The sequence below is a fragment of the Salvelinus namaycush genome, chromosome 20 (assembly GCF_016432855.1).
Source record: "Salvelinus namaycush isolate Seneca chromosome 20, SaNama_1.0, whole genome shotgun sequence".
In the NCBI taxonomy this organism is placed as follows: domain Eukaryota; kingdom Metazoa; phylum Chordata; class Actinopteri; order Salmoniformes; family Salmonidae; genus Salvelinus; species Salvelinus namaycush.
This window is the reverse complement of record NC_052326.1, coordinates 16,470,755-16,491,059: the sequence shown is the minus strand read 5'-3', so window position 1 is coordinate 16,491,059 and position 20,305 is coordinate 16,470,755. Positions and strand designations below refer to the sequence as shown.

The 20,305-nt window shown below is 45.4% G+C and overlaps 1 protein-coding gene across 3 annotated transcripts; it reads right to left on the bottom strand.

Moving 5' to 3' along the window:
• Positions 1-208: 208 nt before the first annotated feature.
• Positions 209-18,602, bottom strand: LOC120065082 (protein transport protein Sec61 subunit alpha). 3 transcript variants are annotated; one of them, XM_039015791.1, is made up of 14 exons: positions 18,485-18,602; positions 18,012-18,123; positions 12,482-12,590; positions 9,864-9,931; positions 9,716-9,781; positions 9,432-9,510; positions 6,180-6,311; positions 5,954-6,063; positions 5,421-5,574; positions 4,011-4,171; positions 3,566-3,763; positions 1,559-1,750; positions 1,384-1,460; positions 209-1,288 (listed from the first exon to the last, which is right to left on the bottom strand). In XM_039015791.1, the coding sequence occupies exons 3-14, from the start codon at positions 12,486-12,488 to the stop codon at positions 1,102-1,104; spliced, it is 1,431 nt and encodes a 476-aa protein (XP_038871719.1). In that variant the 5' UTR covers positions 12,489-12,590; positions 18,012-18,123; positions 18,485-18,602; the 3' UTR covers positions 209-1,101. The 3 variants fall into 3 exon arrangements, with proteins under 3 accessions (XP_038871719.1, XP_038871720.1, XP_038871718.1); XM_039015792.1 differs by lacking the exon at positions 18,012-18,123 and having other exon boundaries at positions 18,485-18,558; XM_039015790.1 differs by lacking the exons at positions 18,012-18,123; positions 18,485-18,602 and adding an exon at positions 13,674-16,469.
• Positions 18,603-20,305: the final 1,703 nt, after the last annotated feature.

Sequence of the window (20,305 nt, the reverse complement as noted above, 5' to 3'; positions counted from 1 at the left end):
CCATAATGAGGATAAAAACAATGAGACTGGACCAGTGGTGCGGGAAACTCCTACCCACAGTACCAGATGACTTTGGCAGTACTCTACCAAAGAGAAGTGAAACCTATACTGCACTCATCTGGCAGTATGTACCACAATAATATTGGTATATACCCTGTTTGATGCATATTGTAGTGTGACTTATGCCATGTGAAGGTTCAACACAGAATGTTGTTTTCTAGCTTTTATTGAAAAATATTGGCCTGAACAAAGACATAGGCCCTATGTCCATGGTAGTGTTTTATTTGGGGGTCACTGATGGTTTTCAGTGGGGGATGAGGATCTATAAAATAAAATCCTAGTCAAATGTCATAATTATGTCCAATACAGAAAGTAAAAAACACTAAATGAAACCCCATTCCATTCCTACCAAACCCATCGTCATCCAATGACATCAGCAGTTTCTACCGCGATTGTCTGGGAATAAAAGACCACAACACAAACACTTTCCTTTAGGACCCAGACACAAAGTACTAACATATGCTATTGATAAGACCAGCATGAATACAAATATATTCCATGATTAAACATTTTTTTAAAGTAAATGAAAATCAACAAAGCTCATTGGAGATTCCCAGAGCCATTTAAAGAATGTACAAGTATATTTATACTTTCTTTACCCCAATGTGGCTCTTCAAACCCCATGCACAGCTTACAATGACCTGAAATGAACATGACATGACTTTCTTTCCACTCTCCAAAAATGTCCAAAAATGTCCAGCTTGTTGGTTTAAGAACAGACTCCTTTAAAATGGTGTCAGTCTTCAATTTCCTTGAGCAAGCTTCTATAGAAGAGAGGGTAAATGGTATTGAAAAACAAAACAACGGGACAGAACAGACGCAATTCCATCCTGAACACTGGGTCAAGTACCATCTATCTTTCCCAGTGAGATCCAGTCTGCATGAGCCCTCAAGAGCTTCTGGGAACACAAAGAAGCTGAGAAAGAGGTCGCAGAGGCAGAATGTACTGATTTGTGCGCATTAGATACAATGCAAAATAAAAAGTAAGTAATTTATAAAGGGTGGAGGCTGTGTGTCTGTGGTGCCTGTTGGAGGGTGTTTCTAGAATAGCAGCGCTCCCATGCTGCCCATTTCACTCTGCTCCTTGACGAAGATCTCAAAGTACTGGTAGATGATGGTCACTGCCAATAGAATTCCAGTACCCGAACCGATGGCGCCCAGAAAGTCCGCCATGACGGACAGCCCACCTATGCATAGGCCACCGAAAGCTGCAGCCGTGGGGATGTACCTTCACAAAGAACACAAGATTTTTGAAATGTGTAGAAAAACACACAGCAATTAACACTTGGGCCAGAGTGCAACCAAAGGTGTGTATGTTTTTACCGGTTGAGCTCGTGCACCATGGAGGTCTCTCGGTGTCCCCTCATCACCATCTGCTGTTCCTTCAGCTGCTTAGCCACCTGTCAGACATGCAGAGTTAGCAACTACCACACATACTTCAGTGTACCTACAGTAAGTGCATCTGTAACAGATGAAGCAAATACATCAAGTGACTCACATCTTTGGCCGAGGATCCTGAAACCTCGATCCATGTCTTCGAGAAGAAGGCACAGGAGCCCAGCATGAAGACTATGTAGATTGCAGCATGGATGGGGTCATCCAAAACAGAACCAAAGGACTCCGGGGGAGAGAGGTAGTAGCAGAGACCTCCAACTGGGTAGGCACGAGCTGGTCCTCCAGTGGAAGTATCCTATACAAAACACAATCAATTAAGTATAGATTCTCCATGTAAGCATAGCCCAATCAGGGCTGTTATGAGTAAAACAGGGTTCAAGACTGCGACCATTGAGTCACATTTTGCAACCATTTAGCTGTGCGAGTTACATGTTTTCTACATTGCAACCTCACTCAAAACATCTCTTTTGGATAAAAGAAAACATCAACATTATGCAACCCCAAATTCATGACAATCACTGGAATAGGTTGCACATCAAAATCTTTAATTATGCATTCCTGCTTGGTACTGCTGAGCGATTAGTGCTTTTTGAAGTCTGTTCGGTTTGAGTATTAAAATCCGTTTTCAATTTTGATAGTTTTTTTAAACATTAAATGCACTATGCATTATGTGGGTTGAATACAATTCCCATGATAGTAGTTACTTCATCACTTACTAACCATAATTTATTCACATCACTTTAATAAAATATTTCAGTTGTGTATATTACATTTGTTTTAGTTGATGACTATTTCACCCCAAGTCATCTCTATAGAGCTACTGCCTATGCAGTCTGAAAAAATCACCATCTAAGTCATTCTTCAAAGTAAATCAATAAGGCATACTTTTATGACTGTTGAATACCAACTATCAATCACTTAGATCATGTATTTTTCAGGTCAAGATAGAGCAGTTGCTTAGCGCGCTGTCACTCTCGATTATGACTTCCTGTCTCTTTTACATAGCAGGCGTAAAAGAAAGACTGGACAAATGCAGAATGGACTACTGTATGTTCATTGTAGGTAATTACCAAGTTTTTTTGCACTAAAGTATGTAGAATATTGGCCTGTTGGAAACCACGTCATACAGTTCAGGCTTGATCTGATTTATCTCTACAGAAACTGGCCATTGAGCTCACAGAAAGAAAACCGCGCCCACTAATCATAACTCCTTTCTATGTGTATCAAAATGACGATACTTTCCTTGAATTTCATTGTGAAAGCCTAACACTGAAATATCATGTGTGATGCACATCTCACCCATATTGCGATTTATAATGGACTGTTTTTGGATTGCGTAAACAGTAATTGTGTGATGGTGAGGATGCAGGGTTGTGCTTGCTGTAGTTCCTCACCAGCACAGCTAGGAGAGCTCAAAAGCACCTTACTAGTTGAAGATTCTTGAGTCATAAAAGGGCATTGAAATTACTTAGGAACTGTGCACAATTTGGAGAGGTGTGGCCACTTAGAGATTTTTTGGTCTTACGTTCTACCCTACATTTTCCAGGAATATTCTTATGTTACTGAATGTATCAGGAGTATTTTCAGATTAAAATGCACATAAATACATTTTCCAATAATCGGCAAACTATTCCCTTTCAATTGCTACCATGGTTATGCATTACCCATTTTTTATGGGCGTGCGACCAAATCTTGGGCTGGTGCCACCAACTGAAAAACAGAGGCTTGAGTGCGACCAGGGGAAATGTTAGTCTGGAGCCCTCTTAAAACCTTCCGAAGGCTAGCTCTCTTACACAGGATTGCTGAAAGAAATGTCTGATCTGTCAACACTACCAGTGTGCTGTCATAGTAGTCCAAAACATGTGATCATAACCACCACTATGGCATCAAACAGACTTCATTGTTTACAGTCACACACTACTAGACAACACACAGAAGTATTCAGTACCGTTTTAACCGCATGAAGGTTAAAAGTGATGAGAAAAAAATAACTAAGTGGATGTACATTTTTAAATAGTACTGGTGTAATGAACATGGGTGAGGCAAGTCTCCACCTCTGTGTAATGAACACAGAAGCGACACTCAAAGGTCATTGTGGACAGGTACTTACAGACCAGGTGCCTAGCAGGTTAACCAGAAAGTTGCCACTGAATCGCGTGGAGAGCATCTGAGAGATGACGTACAGGTTGGACACAAGGGCAGACTGGAGGATGATGGGAATGTTGGAGGTGTAGAAGAGCTTGATGGGATAGGTGTTGTACTGGCCACGGTAACGGGCAGACTTGATGGGCAGGTCCACCCTGAAGCCCTGGAAGGAGGAGGCGAGAAGTGTTCAAGACCTTTCAAAAACAACCACGGAAATCCAATGGGATTCAACGTTTGTCTTCAATTATTCTATGCATGCAGCTTTTTGGTCTGAACATTTATGTTCACATTGTCAACAGATCCAATGGTCATAAAGGTCACTCAAGCAATGAATTGAAAGCCATTTGTAAAACCAATCAAATGACAGCCAAGACAATATAGGCTATAAAGCAGGTTGTCTGTCCACTGACCTGGAAGTATATCACTACAGCAAAGACGAAGACTGTGGCGATGAGGTTCAAGAGGTTAGGCAGGTTCTGACGGTAGAAGGCCTCTCTCAGGGCGCGCACCTTGTCTGTGCGGGTTGCCAACAGGTGGAACAGGGCAATGACAGCACCTTCAAACTCCGTTCCTGAGACAAGAGACAAGGTTACCTAACTAACAGCACAGCAGGGGGAACAACCCTGACTGAACAAGAGCACATTGTAAATACACATACACTAGTTACACAAAAGTATGTGGACACCCCTTGAAATTAGTGGTGTCGGCTATTTCAGCCACACCCATTGCTGACAGGTGTATAAAATCGAGCACACAGCCATGCAATCTCCAAAGACAAACATTGGCAGTAGATTGACCTGTACTTAAGCGCTTATTGACTTTCAACATGGCACCGTCATAGGATGCCACCTTTCCAACAAGTCAGTTCATTACATTTCTGCCCTGCTAGAGCTGCCCAGGTCAACTGTAAGTGCTGTTATTGTAAAGTAAAAATTTCTAAGAGCAACAACGGCACCACCGCGAAGTGGTAGGCCACACAAGCTCAAAGAACAGGACAGCCGAATGCTGAAGCGCATAAAAATCGTCTGTCCTCGGTTGCAACACTCACTACTAAGTTCCAAACTGCCTTTGGAAGCCACGTCAGCACAAGAACTGTTCATCGGGAGCTTAATGAAATTAGTTTCCATAGCTGAGCAGCCACACACAAGCCTAAGATCACCATGCACAATGCCAAGCATCAGCTGGAGTGGTGTAAAGCTCACCGCCATTGGAGTCTGGAGCAGTGGAAATGCGTTCTCTGGAGAATCATGCTTCACCATCTGGCAGTCCGATGGATGAATCTGGGTTTGGCGGATGCCAGGAGAGCGCTACCTGCCCCAATGCATAGTGCCAACTAAAGTTTGGTGGAGGAAGAAAAAATGGTCTGGGGCTATTTTTCATGGGTCGGGCTTGGCCCCTTATTTCCCTTCACTAGAACTCAATGCTACAGCATACAATGACATTCTAGATGATTTTGTGCCTCCAACTTTTTGGCAACAGTTTGGGGAAGGCCCTTTCCTGTTTCAGCATGACAATGACCCCGTTCACAAAGTGTCGTCCATACAGAAATGGTTTGTTGAGATCGGTGAGGAAGAACTTGACTGGCCTGCACAGAGCCCTGACCTCAACCCCATAGGGCCTTCCCTTTGGGATGAATTGGAACACCAACTGCGAGCCAGGCCTAATCGCCCAACCTCACTACTGCTCTTGTGGAGTGGAGGCTGTTATAGCAGCAAAGGGGGGGACCAACTCCATACTAATGCCCATGACTTTGGAATGAGACGTTCGACGAGCACGTGTCCACCTACTTTTGGTCATATGTAGCCTTAGTGCTTACCTACCTCTCCCAGTGTTGACAGTAGTGGGACTGAAGGCCTTCCAGACGATGGTCTCACAGATGTTGGTGGCAATGAACAGGGAGATACCAGAGCCTAGACCATAGCCCTTCTGCAGCAGCTCATCCAGCAGCAGCACAATCAGACCTGCCACAAACAGCTGGGGAAGAAGGAGAGAGCTTAAAATAGGGAAGGGAAAGGGTATACCGAGTCAGCACAACTGAATGCATTCAACTGAAATGGGAGAGGTACGGCGCCCGGGAAGCAGTTGTGGGTTAACTGTCTTGCAGAACGGCAGATTATTCCACCTTTCCGGCACAGGGATTCAAACCAGCGACCTTTCAGTTACTGTCCCAACGCTCTTAACCACTAGGCTACCTGACCAGGCGGATGAAAGCAGAACAGACTGTTGAGCATGGCTGATTGACAGATTAAAGAAATGGCTGCCAAAGGGTTTTAATAGTGAAAGTTAGGTCTCTGTACCTAAAGGGTACAATTAATGAACTGTTTATATGAACTGGGGGGGGGATCTAACTAACCTGAATGATGATGAGCAGGCAGATCCCAGCACCCATCTCTGAGGGGTCTCCGTACATGCCAGTCATCACGTAAACAATGGCCTGCCCAATGGTGATGATCATGCCAAACACTGCAGAGAAAAAGGAAGACGGTTGCATTCAATATCCTTGGACTGTTGTGAGTGGAAAAACACTTTGCAATGGGATACTGAATACACCCCAGCCTTATGACAGGCTAGAGACCTACATTTCTGTGCTCCATTGAAGAGTGCTCTGTCCTTGGGGGTGTCTCCAACCTCAATGATCTTGGCTCCAGCCAGCAGCTGCATGATGAGACCAGAGGTAACAATGGGCGAGATACCCAGCTCCATCAGAGTACCTGTAGAATGGTGGAGGATCACAGTACAGTCCAGTCAACCATTATTATGAACCAACACTGTTGTAATGGAAAAGGGGATTCTAACAAAGGCAAAGCTCTGAATACAGTGATATCAGCTAAAGAATGTCAGCTTTTGAAAAGACTGCTTGTCAAAAAGAGATAACATTTAAGTCATTTAGCAGACGCTCTTATCCAGAGCGACTTACAAATTGGAAAGTTCATACATATTCATCCTGGTCCCCCCGTGGGAATTGAACCCTGGTCCCCCCGTGGGAATTGAGCCCACAACCCTGGCGTTGCAAGCGCCATGCTCTACCAACTGAGCCACACGGGATCAGATAAGACCTGATAACATCACAGGGAAGAATTATTTCTCCATGTAAGAGGTGGGAACCAAACAGTGAAGGTGTAATAGATGCTTCTAACATGATCAGTAGCCAAGATTGAGAGCCATTAATAAATGGAGGGAGACAGGTGTCAATATTTGTTTATTTAACTAGGCAAGTCAGTTCAGAACAAATTCTTATTTACAATGACGGCCTACACGGGTCAAACCCGGACGACGCCGGGCCAATTGTGTGCCGCCTTATGGGACTCCCAAGAACGGCCGGTTGTGATACAGCCTGGATTCGAACCAGGGTGTCTGTAGTGATGCCTCAAGCACTGAGATCCAGTGCCTTAGAACGCTGGGTCAATGAAGTGAGCCCATTGTTTAGCTTAGCAACAACCAGGAAGGGTAAAGCTTTAGAACGCTGTGTTTTGTTTGAAGTTAAATGCTATATTTCTTGGTTAAGATCATATTCATGCCATCTTAACTGGCAGTACAATAGATTATTTAGTAAGTACAGCACTTCTAATATCCAACTTGAACTTGAAGAATGTATTTTCTGTACTATAAATCTTTAGTAGTGCTGAGCGATTTACCGTCATTTCCTTTTTTTGGTTATTAAACAGCTAATTAACCGACAGCTGTTCAATTCCTTGAATTCCATTTAGTTGAGGGTTTTGCTGAGCCCAACGCACCATTTCTCTACAGAGAAAAACAAATCATGACAAGAAAGATGTGGCGCACTGGGCTGAAGGAAGTTGTAGTTTCCATAAAGCAAATATTCAACCTAGTTCAGCGCAAGAACGCATATACTTTTAACTATGTTCAGTTCGTTTCACACAGACCTCATGAGGAATGTACACAACAACAGAGGGATGGAGATATACTTACAGGAACTGTCTCATTTACTTTGAAGAACTAGTAAAAGGATTCTCAGACAGCTCTGCAGCATGCTTGAGCAGGCTAGCCTAGCAAAATAGGATGACTAAAGACAGTACAGTATTTGGGGAGCACAGAGCTGTTTGACTGCTACTGCCTGAGCAGAGATGAGATGATGACTTTAAGGAATTAAAAATAAAGTCAAATAAAAACAAAGTAATATACACATCTGAAATATTTTATAGTAATTTCCTATTGATGTCTATCCAATGTGGACCTGACAGAGACAATCAAATATTTTAAATGTTTTGGCAATTGAATGTTAATTATTTTCTGATTAGAAATTTAACATGAAGAAAAAACATTTGAATGTCATTTCATAATGCATTGTGATTTTTTTTTAAATACCGAAATTCGTTATTATTTTTTGTTTAAATCAAACCGAAATGACAAAGCACTAATCACTCAGCACTATTAGCTAGCTGCCTATTACTAGCTGGTTGGATGGGCAGCTAGTCAGGTTGGTACTGCATTGTTAGGTAGCATTAAAGATCGACAAACAAGGCAGAACATTTCATACTCCTTGCTGTCCCCAGTCCACCTGGCCGTGCTGCTGCTCCAGTTTCAACGTTTCTGCCTGCGGCTATGGAACCCTGACCTGTTCACCGGACGTGCTACCTGTCCCAGACCTGCTGTTTTCAACTCTCTAGAGACTGCAGGAGCGGTAGAGATACTCTTAATGATCGGCTATGAAAAGCCAACTGACATTTACTCCTGAGGTGCTGACTTGCTGCACCCTCGACAACTACTGTGATTATTATTATTTGACCATGCTGGTCATTTATGAACATTTGAACATCTTGGCCATGTTCTCTTATAATCTCCACCCGGCACAGCCAGAAGAGGACTGGCCACCCCTCATAGCCTGGTTCCTCTCTAGGTTTCTTCATAGGTTTTGGCCTTTCTAGGGAGTTTTTAGCCACCGTGCTTCTACACCTGCATTGCTTGCTGTTTGGGGTTTTAGGCTGGGTTTCTGTACAGCACTTTGAGATTTCAGCTGATGTAAGAAGGGCTTTATAAATAAATTAGATTTGATTATTTGATATGCAGGCCAGATAAAGCTAGCTTGCAAACTTCGCTAGATTGGGTTATGAAACTAATGCCTAATTCGAAAATAGTTACCCAAATAGATCGCTTACCATCTTTGGGTTGCTTGAAAGTTGTCATGTTCAAAACGCACACACACTTTCTGCAGTGAAGAGTGACAACGCTTCTGCCTAGCTTCAAGCTATATAGCTAGCTAGGTATACATAACACTTGACAAACATTCGTTTCAGTATTCTCTTCTATTAGCTAGCTACTAGTAGTAACTGTAGCTACTTAGCAGCCAATATCATGACTGGCTGGCTATCCAACCAGCTAATCTGCACGATATATTTCCAGTCCAAGCCTCCAGAAATACACTGCAGTGGAGAAGAAGCAAAGCAAAAACTATGATAATGTTCCCACTCACTACAGACCCAGCAAATGTGTCTGTTTTTACAATGGCACGGGACACCAGCATGCATGCAGTTATTGCATTGAATTAGCATTTTACCACCTTGGCATTGTAGCTTGAAATAATTAGACTTGCTGGCTTTACACATCATATATCAGGTATCAACTCGGTTATAGATAGAACACTTGGTTATTTAAAAAATATATATATTTAAGCCATTTAACGCAGCACTAAAATTAATGCATTTCAATGAGAAACCCCTTTTTTTTTTTTTAAACCCTTTGTGGGCGGGGCCGAATCTGTTACTAGGGACGCACAGTTCAAACGTTTAAACTTGTCTTCCTCCATATGGACTGATGATTACAGACACAGGCAAGCATTCAAACTAAGTAGAACCAGATTGTTTGTTTCTCACCTCTGTTGGAGGCCAGGATTACTCTCATCCAGTAGAAGGGATCTGCAGAGTCCGAGGACATGATGCCAAAGAGGGGAATCTAGGAGGACAGGAGACAAAGAGAAAGAATGAACCAATACACTGTACCCACAAGAGTTATAACTACACTCATTGAGTCATCATTACCTGTGGCCTTAACCATATTATCAGCTAGTGATAATAAGACCAAAGACAGGCAGGGCTTCTCTGCAAGAACCATACAATATATAGAATTACACAGAGACAGATGCTCAGCAGATACTAACCTGGCAGCACACCAGGAAGATGAAGAGAGTGATGGCAGTCCATAGTACTTTTTCTCTGAACTGAATCTGTAGAGGTAAAAGAGGGAGGTTTTAGAAACATCACTAGAGCTAAGATTGTGAGGAGAGGAGAGATTGCGGTATACTATACCTTTCTCTCTGGTTTCTGAATCTCGGGTAAGACCGCACAAAACGGCTTTATGACTTCCAAAAATTTGACTGTAAAAAAAAAACACGAGGTTGGTTAGTTTCTTTGGGGGGAAAAACTACATACAACATACAGTAAAATAAGTTGTCCTAACCAGTGCAAGATAGTTACACTTTATCAGGATGAAACGTCATCACTCCCATGCATGCAAAAATTAGCCTCCACTCACATTTACAGACATAGTCAATAAGCTACTAACTAGCTAGTTAGCTAACTAGCTATATTGTATGTGGGAACAAACTAGTGGGCCTATAGCTAGGCTGATGAGAGCAGATTAACAGAGGCAATAGAAATACATTATATCTGCTAGAGGTCGACCGATTAAAAATCGGCATAGCCGATTAATTTGGGCCGATATCCAATTTTCATAACAATCGGTAATCGGCATTTTTGGACACCGATTATATTGCACTCCACGAGGAGACTGCGTGGCAGGCTGACCTCCTGTTACGCAAGTGCAGCAAGGAGCCATGGTAAGTTGCTAGCTAGCATTAAACATATCTTATAAAAAACAATCAATCTTAACATAATCACTAGTTAACTACACATGGTTGATGATATTACTAGTTTAACTAGCTTGTCCTGCGCTGCAAATAATCAATGCGGTGCCTGTTAATTCATCATTGAATCATAGCCTACTTCGCCAAACAGGTGACGATTTAACAAGCGCATTTGCGAAAAAAAGCACGGTCGTTGCACCAATGTACCTAACCATAAACATCAATGCCTTTCTTAAAATCAATACACAAGTATGTTTTTTTAAACCTGCATATTTAGTTAAGAAATTAATGTTAGCAGGCAATATTAACTAGGGAAATTGTGTCACTTATCTTGCGTTCTGTGCAAGCAGAGTCAGGGTATATGCAGCAGTTTGGGCCGCCTGGCTCGTTGTGAACTGTGTGAAGACCATTTATTTCTAACTAAGACCGTAATTAATTTGCCAGAATTGTACATAATTATGACATAACATTGAAGGTTGTGCAATGTAACAACAATATTTAGACTTATGGATGCCACCTGTTCGATAAAATACGTAACGGTTCCGTATTTCACTGAAAGAATAAATGTTTTCGAAATGATAGTTTCCGGATTTGACCATATTAATGACCTAAGGCTCGTATTTGTGTGTTTATTATATTATAATTAAGTCTATAATTTGATAGAGCAGTGGTAGGCAGCAGCAGGCTTGTAAACATTAATTCAAACAGCACTTTCCTGCGTTTGCCAGCAGCTCTTCGCAATGCTTGAAGCACAGCGCTGTTTATGACTTCAAGCCTATCAACTTCCAAGATTAGGCTGGCAATACTATAGTGCCTATAAGAACATCCAATAGTCAAAGGTATATAAAATACAAATGGTATAGAGAGATAGTCCTATAATTCCTATAATAACTACAACTTCTTAACTGGGAATATTGAAGACTCATTAAAAGGAACCACCAGCTTTCATATGTTCTCATGTTCTGAGCAAGGAATTTAAACGTTAGCTTTCTTACATGGCACATATTGCACTTTTACTTTCTTCTCCAACACTTTGTTTTTGCATTATTTAAACCAAATTGAACATGTTTCATTATTTATTTGAGACTAAATTGATTTTATTTATGTATTATATTAAAATAAGTGTTCATTCAGTATTGTTGTAATTGTCATTATTACACACATATTTTTTAGATTGTCCAATAATCGGTATTGGCGTTGAAAAATCATAATCAGTCGACCTCTAATATCTACTGTAGCTGGACAGCTAACCTTAGTTCTTCAAAGAAGTTGACATTCATTGGGAATGCCAGTGGTTTATTCAAAAAAATGTAAGCAAGCTAGAAGCAAACTAGTCATAATTAAGCAATAAGGCCCAAGGGGGTGTGGTTTAGGGCCAATATACCACGGCTAAGGGCTGTTCTTACCCACGACGCAACGAAGAGTGCTAGGACAGACACAGCCCTTTGCCGTGGTATATTGGCCATATATCACAAACGCCTGAGGTGCATTATTGCTATTTTAAACTGGTTACCAACGTAATTAGAGCAGTAAAAATAAATGTTATCATACGGTCTGATATACCACGGCTTCAACCAATCAGCATTCAGGGCTCGAACCACCTAGTTTGTCTGATGTCACTGTCATTGCAAAGACTTGAACCAGGCAGTATCTCTGCGCACAGGTACTGACACTGTTACAGCAGACTATGCTAGCTAGTAACATTTCCTAGAATGACAAAGACTGTAGAGGGTAACTAGTTAGCGAATGTTGAAGGTGCACACAGCAATCTAAAATGTCCCAACTAAGTGCCAAGGGTCAACAATTTGTGGGCACTTCATGAGAAGCGTTAGGTAAAGTCAGCAGCGATTGTACGTTAGCTGCCTCCTGCCGTTAGCTTCCCATTCCGTTAACTAACGTTATAATATTCTTCATTTTACGTTAGCATTGCCATTGGCTAGCTAGTAGCAAGCTACAATACATGTCCGTTCACAGTCAATCTAACTAGCTAAACGTTAAAAATATACATTTAACATGCAATTCACAGATACATCGACAGACGTTAGAAAAAAAATAACTCACTGCCCATGGTGTCCTTTATCCGATTCCTGTTGTGTTAAACTGGTGCCACTTGAAGGATCAGCACAGTTTGCGTGGCACCATTGAACCGTTTTGCGCAGAAAAGAATGCGCTGTAAAGACACGTCATCAATGAAGCTCCTACTACAGGTCAGATCTTGGTGATTCTTATGCCGCGTTCAAGAATGTCTGAATTTGAAACTTGTGGTGCTTTCAATTCAACTGGGAAAAGGGAAAATACGAGGTCAAATCATGATGTCACTGATTTTCAGGTCGGAATGACGGAGCTTTAGAAATATGTCCGATATTCCGACTTCTAATTCCGAGTTGGATGACCGTTCAAAACGATTTTTCCCAGTCGTAGCACGTTTTTTTTTCAAGTTCCCAGTTGTCTTGAACGGACGGAAGTCGGAGATTTCAGAGTTCCCAGTAGTTTTGAACACGGCATAATTCTCATAACCTGCTAAATTAATTATCCTAACCTGCTGCCTAAATTCTCCTAACCTGCTGCCAAATGTCAAATCTGACAAAAATGTATCCCATCTAGTCAAAACAGATAAATCTCAAATATGCGTTTGATTATGATAAAAGAAATTACACATGCAGTAAATGCAAAACTTCAGAATAACTACTGCTAGGTCATTACAATTTATAAATGATCACATGAGACTGCTCATTCAGTAGTTTAATTTACCTTCACTGAAATTAAAATGCATGATCATGAACAAATTAAAATACTGTTTATTTGACTTCAATGATTTGGGAATGCAGAAAATGCTTTAGTTAACACTTACTGCCATCAGGGGTCAGCATTATACAATTTTTTATCACTGCATGTTATTTTTTGTACAGCTTTCAGTTGGCCCTAGAATGACACTGTATCATGCAAGCGCAGAAAAGTGAGCAACTGGTAAAGTGACTAAGTAAATCAATTATGTGCAAAAAAAAAAATTGGACATTGATTAAGTGTTTCTCTATTAGACCTAGAGTCGATTGAGGCACCCGTGAATAGCTCCCTGTGTGTTTATGCTATTGATTTATCTATTGTAGTGGCTGCAGCTTAAATCACCTCTTTCTGCCGATATAAAGTTTGCCCCTTTTCCAAAACATGGGGCTTGTGATATCAGCTTTTTTCTACACATGACACACACGGACAAGAAAATCATCACGAAATCGTGTGTAAAACCCAAACTCACCACCTATCGAAAGATGAGACTCTCAGAGAAGGGGGTAGCTGCATCCCAATATGGCGACCGAAGTATGGGCAAGTGGGTGTGTCGACAGGAAAGTAGTGGGTGTGTCGAAAACGAAGGTTACGTATGTAACCACGGTTATGTGAGCTATATGCACCACTCCAATATATTGGCATCACTCCGCAGCAGAGGGATACATCCGAGGTGAGGATTTATAGATTCACTCGTACACCTGTGTCACGGCTGGGGTACGCCCCTATATATAGACCCCATGGCTGCGACACACATTCTCTACATCATTTCTGAGGCGCCTCGAGCACCGTAGAGGATTGGAGTGATCCATATAGCTCACATAACCTTGGTTACATATGTAACCTTCGTTATGTTTCACTATATTGGATCACTCCAATATATTGGTATACCCGTACCAGATTTATTCGGTGCTAGAGGGACCTGGCCAGCCAGCGGCTAATTCCCAGCGCGGGACCGAGACGCAGGGGCCATCAATGTGGAAGAGGGGTCCTGGCACAGTCCCCGGAAGGGGAGGCGATGCCCAGGACCGCTGAACCAACCTCAGAGGGAGGTGCCACATTTACCCGATAGTACCTAGCAAAGGTACAAGAGGAAGCCCAGCTGGCCGCAGCACAGATATCAGCGAGGGGCACTCCTCTCAGTAGAGCCCAGGATGCAGCCACACCTCGTGTTGAATGTGCCACCACAGATCGCAGCACTGGCTTGCCAGCCAGGCGGTATGCTGTCGTAATTGTGACCACAATCCAGTGAGAGAGCCTCTGCTTTGATAACCCAGCCCCCAGGACTTTCTCATCATAGCGGACTAAAAGCTGGTCTGTTGTTCTCACTGACCATGTCCACTCCACATAGGCAGCCAGTGTCCGCACAGGGCACAGCATGCCGGAGGGAGGCCCAGAGTCCCCTGCCACTCCCGGGGGGTCGTAAGCAGACAGGATAAAAGGGATGTTCACATGCCTGTCTGACAGAACCTTCGGGAGGAATGAAGGGTTGGAGAGGAGAGATATACTCCTCCCCCCGGGGTCCATCCAGTAGCACTCAGAACTTACCGAAAGAGCATGGAGCTCACCCACCCTCTTCATGGAAGTAATCGCTACCAAGAAAGCCACCTTCATAGAGAGGTGTTTCAGGGAGGCAGACTCCAACTGTTCGAAAGGCGGCTTTGCCAAAGCTGCCAAGACCACATCCAGATCCCAGCTTGCCATTGAGCGGGTGCTAGCTGGACACAGGCAATGAAAACCCTTCATAAACCTGGAGACCAAGGGATGGCACCCCACTGGGCTGTCCATCCACCCCACATGGCAGGCAGATATAGCGGTCAAATACCCTCTCAGTGTAGAGGCTGCCAAGCCCTCATCCAAGTGAGACTGCAGGTATTGGTGGACATACTGCACCCCGCATGACTCGGGCACAACCTCAATACCAGTGCACCAAGAGCAGAACAACCGCCAACGCAACTGGTATGCCGCGGTAGTAGCCGGTGCCCTTGCGCTCTGCATGGTGTACATTACGCCCTCCAGTAGTCCTAACATGGACCATTGATGCCGTTCAGCGGCCAAGCCCACAGACTGAGGCGGTGCGGTCTCGGATGCCACAGAGTTCTCCCGGCCTGAGACAGCAGGTCGGGTCTCAGGGGCAGTTGCCTAGGTGTCCCAGACAACAGGGACAGGAGAAGGCTGAACCAGGGTCGTCTGGGCCAGTATGGGGCCACCAGCAGCAGACGATGATCCACCATCCTGGTCCTGTCCAGCACAGCCTGGATCAGGGGAAAAGGGGGGAATACGTAAAGCTCCAGCCCTGGCCAATCGTGAGCCAGAGCATCTAAGCCCAGAGGCCCTGTTTGCTCTGACATGGAGTACCACAGGGACAGTGTGCATTGTCCAGGGAGACAAACAGGTCCACCTGCGCCCTCCCGAACTGGGGATGTAGGCTCCAGTCCCAAGGTGGCGGGCCCTCCCTTGAGAGCATATCCGCTGCACATTCAGGATGCCAGGTATGTGCACTGCGCGTAGAGACGCTAGATGTCCCTGAGCCTAGAGAAGGAGCTCCCATGCCATAAGATTGAGGCGGTGGGACCTCAGTCCACCCCGATGGTTGATGTAAGCCACCACTGTGGTGTTGTCTGTTCTTACCAGGACATGTCTTCCCTTCAGATGTGGAAGAAAAGGCCGCAAGGCCAGTAGTACAGCTTGGAGCTCTAGTGTATTGATGTGCCTGCCGCTCCAAGGGGGTAGCCAACAGCCGCTGGCTGACCTGCCCTTGGTCACACCCCCCCAACCGTTCTGGGAGGCATCCGTGCTGACCAGCTCCCGGCTGCCCAACCTCAGCATCTCCACCCCACCTAAGAGAAAGGAGCGACAGCGCCACCTCAACAATGCCCTGAGGCACTGTGCGGTCACCCGCAGCTGGCGGTGACGCTTCGGGTGCAGCCAGTGTGAGTTGAACTGCCGTTGAAGAGGTTGGAGATGGAGCAGAACCAGGGGAATCAGCAACGAGGCAGCCGTCAGCAAGCCCAACAGGCATTGGCAGGTCAGGGCGGATTCCACCCACTCCTGCCAAAAAGGTTGGCCACCGTGGTGACACGAAGGCCCCTGAAGGACGGGGGCTGGCACCGGAAGTGGAGTCAGAACCCCTCGAGCATTGTGGACAACACCCAGGGGGACTCCACACCCTCATCCCCATTTGCCCTTTGAGACGGGGAGAAGCGGCCGAGGGCTGCCGGGGCTCGCCTCTCTAGCGCCCCGAGCGCCTGGGTCCCCCAGGCACGTCCCTATGGCGGTGACACTTGACAAGTCGTTGCACCACCGCACGCTGTGACACTCCCTGCTGTCGTCCCACAGCAAGCGATGGGGCAGGAGAGGGACACCCCCCCCCCCCCCGTCGTTCAGGTGCAGGTGGGTGGCGAGGGTCCGTCTGCCTTGGACCTGGGGCCTGAGGAGGTGGCATGAACCGTCTCAGGGTCTCCCAGTCCCTACAAACTTTATCGGTCTGCTCCAGAATGTCATCAACCCCTGGGCCAAACGTCAGCCCTGGGGTGATGGGGAGAGTGGCAAACGTGCTCTGGAGAGCAGCTGGTAGACGGGATTCGGCCAGCCAGAGATGGCGCCGGGAGGTAACCACCTGCGCCATGGCCCGTCCACATCCCTCTGGAGCAGGGAGCGCAGGCAAGACACCTCCATCACTTCCTGGAGGAGCTCCTCTGTGTCCTCCTGCAGCCGGGGCAACAGAGTCTGCAGGTAGGCCTGCAGTACCATAGTCGCGTTGGTAAGGCGGCTTTCAAGTTCACATCAAAAACCCTGGGGGGGTCCTGGCTTCAGTTGCGGGTTCCACCCTATAATCTCCCGGTCCGGGAGGACGATGGCAGCTGTCATGGTGTCCATGGTCGGGTACTCCCGGAGGCCGAGTGACTCTGCGCCCGCTACATAACTCCATAGTCCAGTCTCTGCTGTGAATCGGGAGCATCACCTGGCAGAGGCCCAGCTCTCCTGCAAGGCCTCGCGGAACTCAGCAGAGATGGGGACAGATGGAGAGTCATAACTGTCCACCAGTTTGATGTCCAGTGCAGTTGCTACCCGAGTGAGTAGGCTCCTCATAGCCTCTCGAACCGGTGGGGGCGATGAAGCCCCGCTGCCGGCTTCTGATGGCCTGGTAGCCCCGCTGATGGTGGTGAACAGTGCCAGCATCGTTCCCCAGGAACAGCCTATCACTGGCCAAAAGAGAACAGCTGTCGTCTCCATTGAAGCCATCAACCTCCTGTTGCAGGGCATGCGCCCTCCGTTCATGGTGGCCCCGACTCCTGCCCCCGTCCAGGCCTGGCAGGAGATGGGCTCTGCCAGCGGTGGCTCTGGCCATGCTTCCTGGGAGAGGTACTGGGCCCAGTAGAGGGACTTACAGCTCACTGGCGCATCAATCCTTAGGGATGGAGCTCGTCCCCAGCCTTAGCCTAGCCGACCCACTTGCGCATGGCCTCCAATCGCGCCAGGCGCAGGCGTTCTGCGAACACAACACAAAACAGGCATCCAGTAGGGCGCTCCACCGCCCTCTCGGAAGCCACAATCACACCTGTCACAAAGGGAAGCCATAAGCTCAGCCATGCCAACAAGGCCACGGAGTAGGGGTCCGATACCATGGGAGAGCTTATGTCATGACCCATTTGGAGGAATAGGAACCCGGTGAGGGATAAATTATCCAGTACCTCTAGAAAAAACAGGTTAGACCCGCGTGGGAAAAAACGGGCATACAAAAAAAACAGCAACCAGGTAATGGATTAGATTTATTCATTTTTTTGTTTTCCGCCAAGTGCAATATTACCTAGCCGGTTTAATCCAAGCAGTAAAAACAGCCATATGATTGAGTAACTCCGTTAAGGAACTCCAGTTAATGTCTCAACGTAGTGGAAAGCCCACCATGATACTCTTACACTCTGCAGGGGAAAGAACAAGAAAAAAAACCCAGCAGGGTAATTAGCAGAGAACCCACGCCTATTGCGCAGGGAACAGCATGTTAAAGCAATTCACAGCACACACATAGAACAAGCCAGCCGACAAGTTGTGTAAGGTAAATTACAGTTTGTGGCAGCATGAGCCACCATACTAATAGATGCACACGGAGTCGTAGTGTAACACTAACGAAACACAAGTACGACAAACCATGGGCAGAAGATACAGATCAACCGCACACAGCGAGTGGAGCACTCAAGAGGGGCTGGCCATGTGGCATGTGGCCAGCTGCTCCAGGCTGAAAACAGCTAGTGAGTATACTTTCACGCAAGATATTACACTTACCAGTGACACCAAGCGAACTTCAGAAAGTTTGTACCTCAAACCATACGGACGTCTGCCGAGAAAATGAAAGAGAAAGTGTATCACGGCCATGGGGTCTACATATAGGGGCGGACCCCAGTCGTGACACAGGTGTACACGGGAGTGAATCTGTAAATCCTCACCTCGGATCTATCCTTCCGCCGCGGATTGATACCAATATATTGGAATGATCCAATATAGTGAAACATAACACTCTGTTTTGGTTAGATGGTTTTGGAACAGAACATCAACAAGGAGGCATCAGGCGACGTGTATTCGGAACTAGTGAGGAAAGATGGCGGAAGCGGATGATAAAGTCGATTCTGAATAAAATGGAAGTAGAATCAAGGAGAATAGACCTGTGTTCGAATACTCATACTAACAATACTATTTGTGATGTGAATTGAGTATATAGCATGCTTATTGGTCAAAGTATGGATATAGTTAGTATGCCAAAAGTTCCCAGATGTCGTACTAAATTAACCAAAATACGAAGTATACACGCAGAGGACACTATTTCCATACTTTTAAGGCCCATAATGCAATTCTTCAGAAAATGGCCGTGGCTTCACAATGTTTTCAGATTTTAAGAAAATGGCGGAAAATATGCAGCCGAAGTCCGAAGTGAGCGAATACAAATTCATTGAACTAACTAATGACTCCTGAGTGGCGCAGCGGTCTAAGGCACTGCATCTTAGTCCAAGAGGCGTCACTACAGACCCTGGTTTGATTCCAGGCTGTACCATAACCGGCCGTGATTGGGAGTACCATATGGCGGTGCAAAATTGGCCCAGCATTGTCCGGGTTAGGGTTTGGCCGGGGTAGACCTATATCCATCCTGCCCTGCCTTTCTAAAGTCTTTGAAAACCAAGTTAATAAACAGATCACTGACCATTTCGAATCCCACCGTACCTTCTCCGCTGAGCAATCCGGTTTCCAAGCTGGTCACGGGTGCACCTCAGCCACACTCAAGGTACTAAACGATATCATAACCGCCATCGATAAAATACAGTACTGTGCAGCCGTCTTCATCGACCTGGCCAAGGCTTTCGACTCTGTCAATCACCGTATTCTTATCGGTAGAATCAATAGCATTGGTTTCTCAAATGACTGCCTCGCCTGGTTCACCAACTACTTCGCAGACAGAGTCCAGTGTGTCAAATTGGAAGGCCTGTTGTCCGGACCTCTGGCAGTCTCTATGGGGGTACCACAGGGTTCAATTCTCGGGCCAACTCTTTTTTCTGTATATATCAATGATGTCTCTCTTGCTGCGGGTGATTCCCTGATCCACCTCTACGCAGACGACCACATTCTGTATACATCTGGCCCTTCTTCTGACACTGTGTTAACTAACCTCCAAACGAGCTTCGATGCCATACAACACTCCTTCCGTGGCCTCCAACTGCTCTTAAATGCTAGTAAAACCAAATGCATGCTTTTCAACCGTTCGCTGCCCGCACTCGCCCGTCCGACTAGTATCACTACTCTGGACGGTTCTGACCTATAATATGTGGACAACTACAAATGCCTAGGTGTCTGGCTAGACTGTAAACTCTCCTTCCAGACTCATATTAAACATCTCCAATCCAAAATCAAATCTAGAATCGGCTTTCTATTTCGCAACAAAGCCTCCTTCACTCACGCCGCCAAACATACCCTAGTAAAACTGACTATCCTACCGATCCTCGACTTCGGCGATGTCATCTACAAAATAGCTTCCAATACTCTACTCAGTAAACTGGATGCAATCTATCACAGTGCCATCCGCTTTGTTACCAAAGCCCCAAATACTACTCACCACTG

Bases quoted from the DNA above. Each gene is read 5' to 3' on its own strand.
- LOC120065082 (XM_039015791.1), bottom strand. The intron at 9,511-9,715 runs GTTAGTATCTGC...CTGTCCTCCTAG, and splicing joins TCTTCCTGGTGTGCTGCCAG to ATTCCCCTCTTTGGCATCAT. The intron at 5,575-5,953 runs GTTAGTTAGATC...CTTCTTCCCCAG, and splicing joins GCCTGCTCATCATCATTCAG to CTGTTTGTGGCAGGTCTGAT.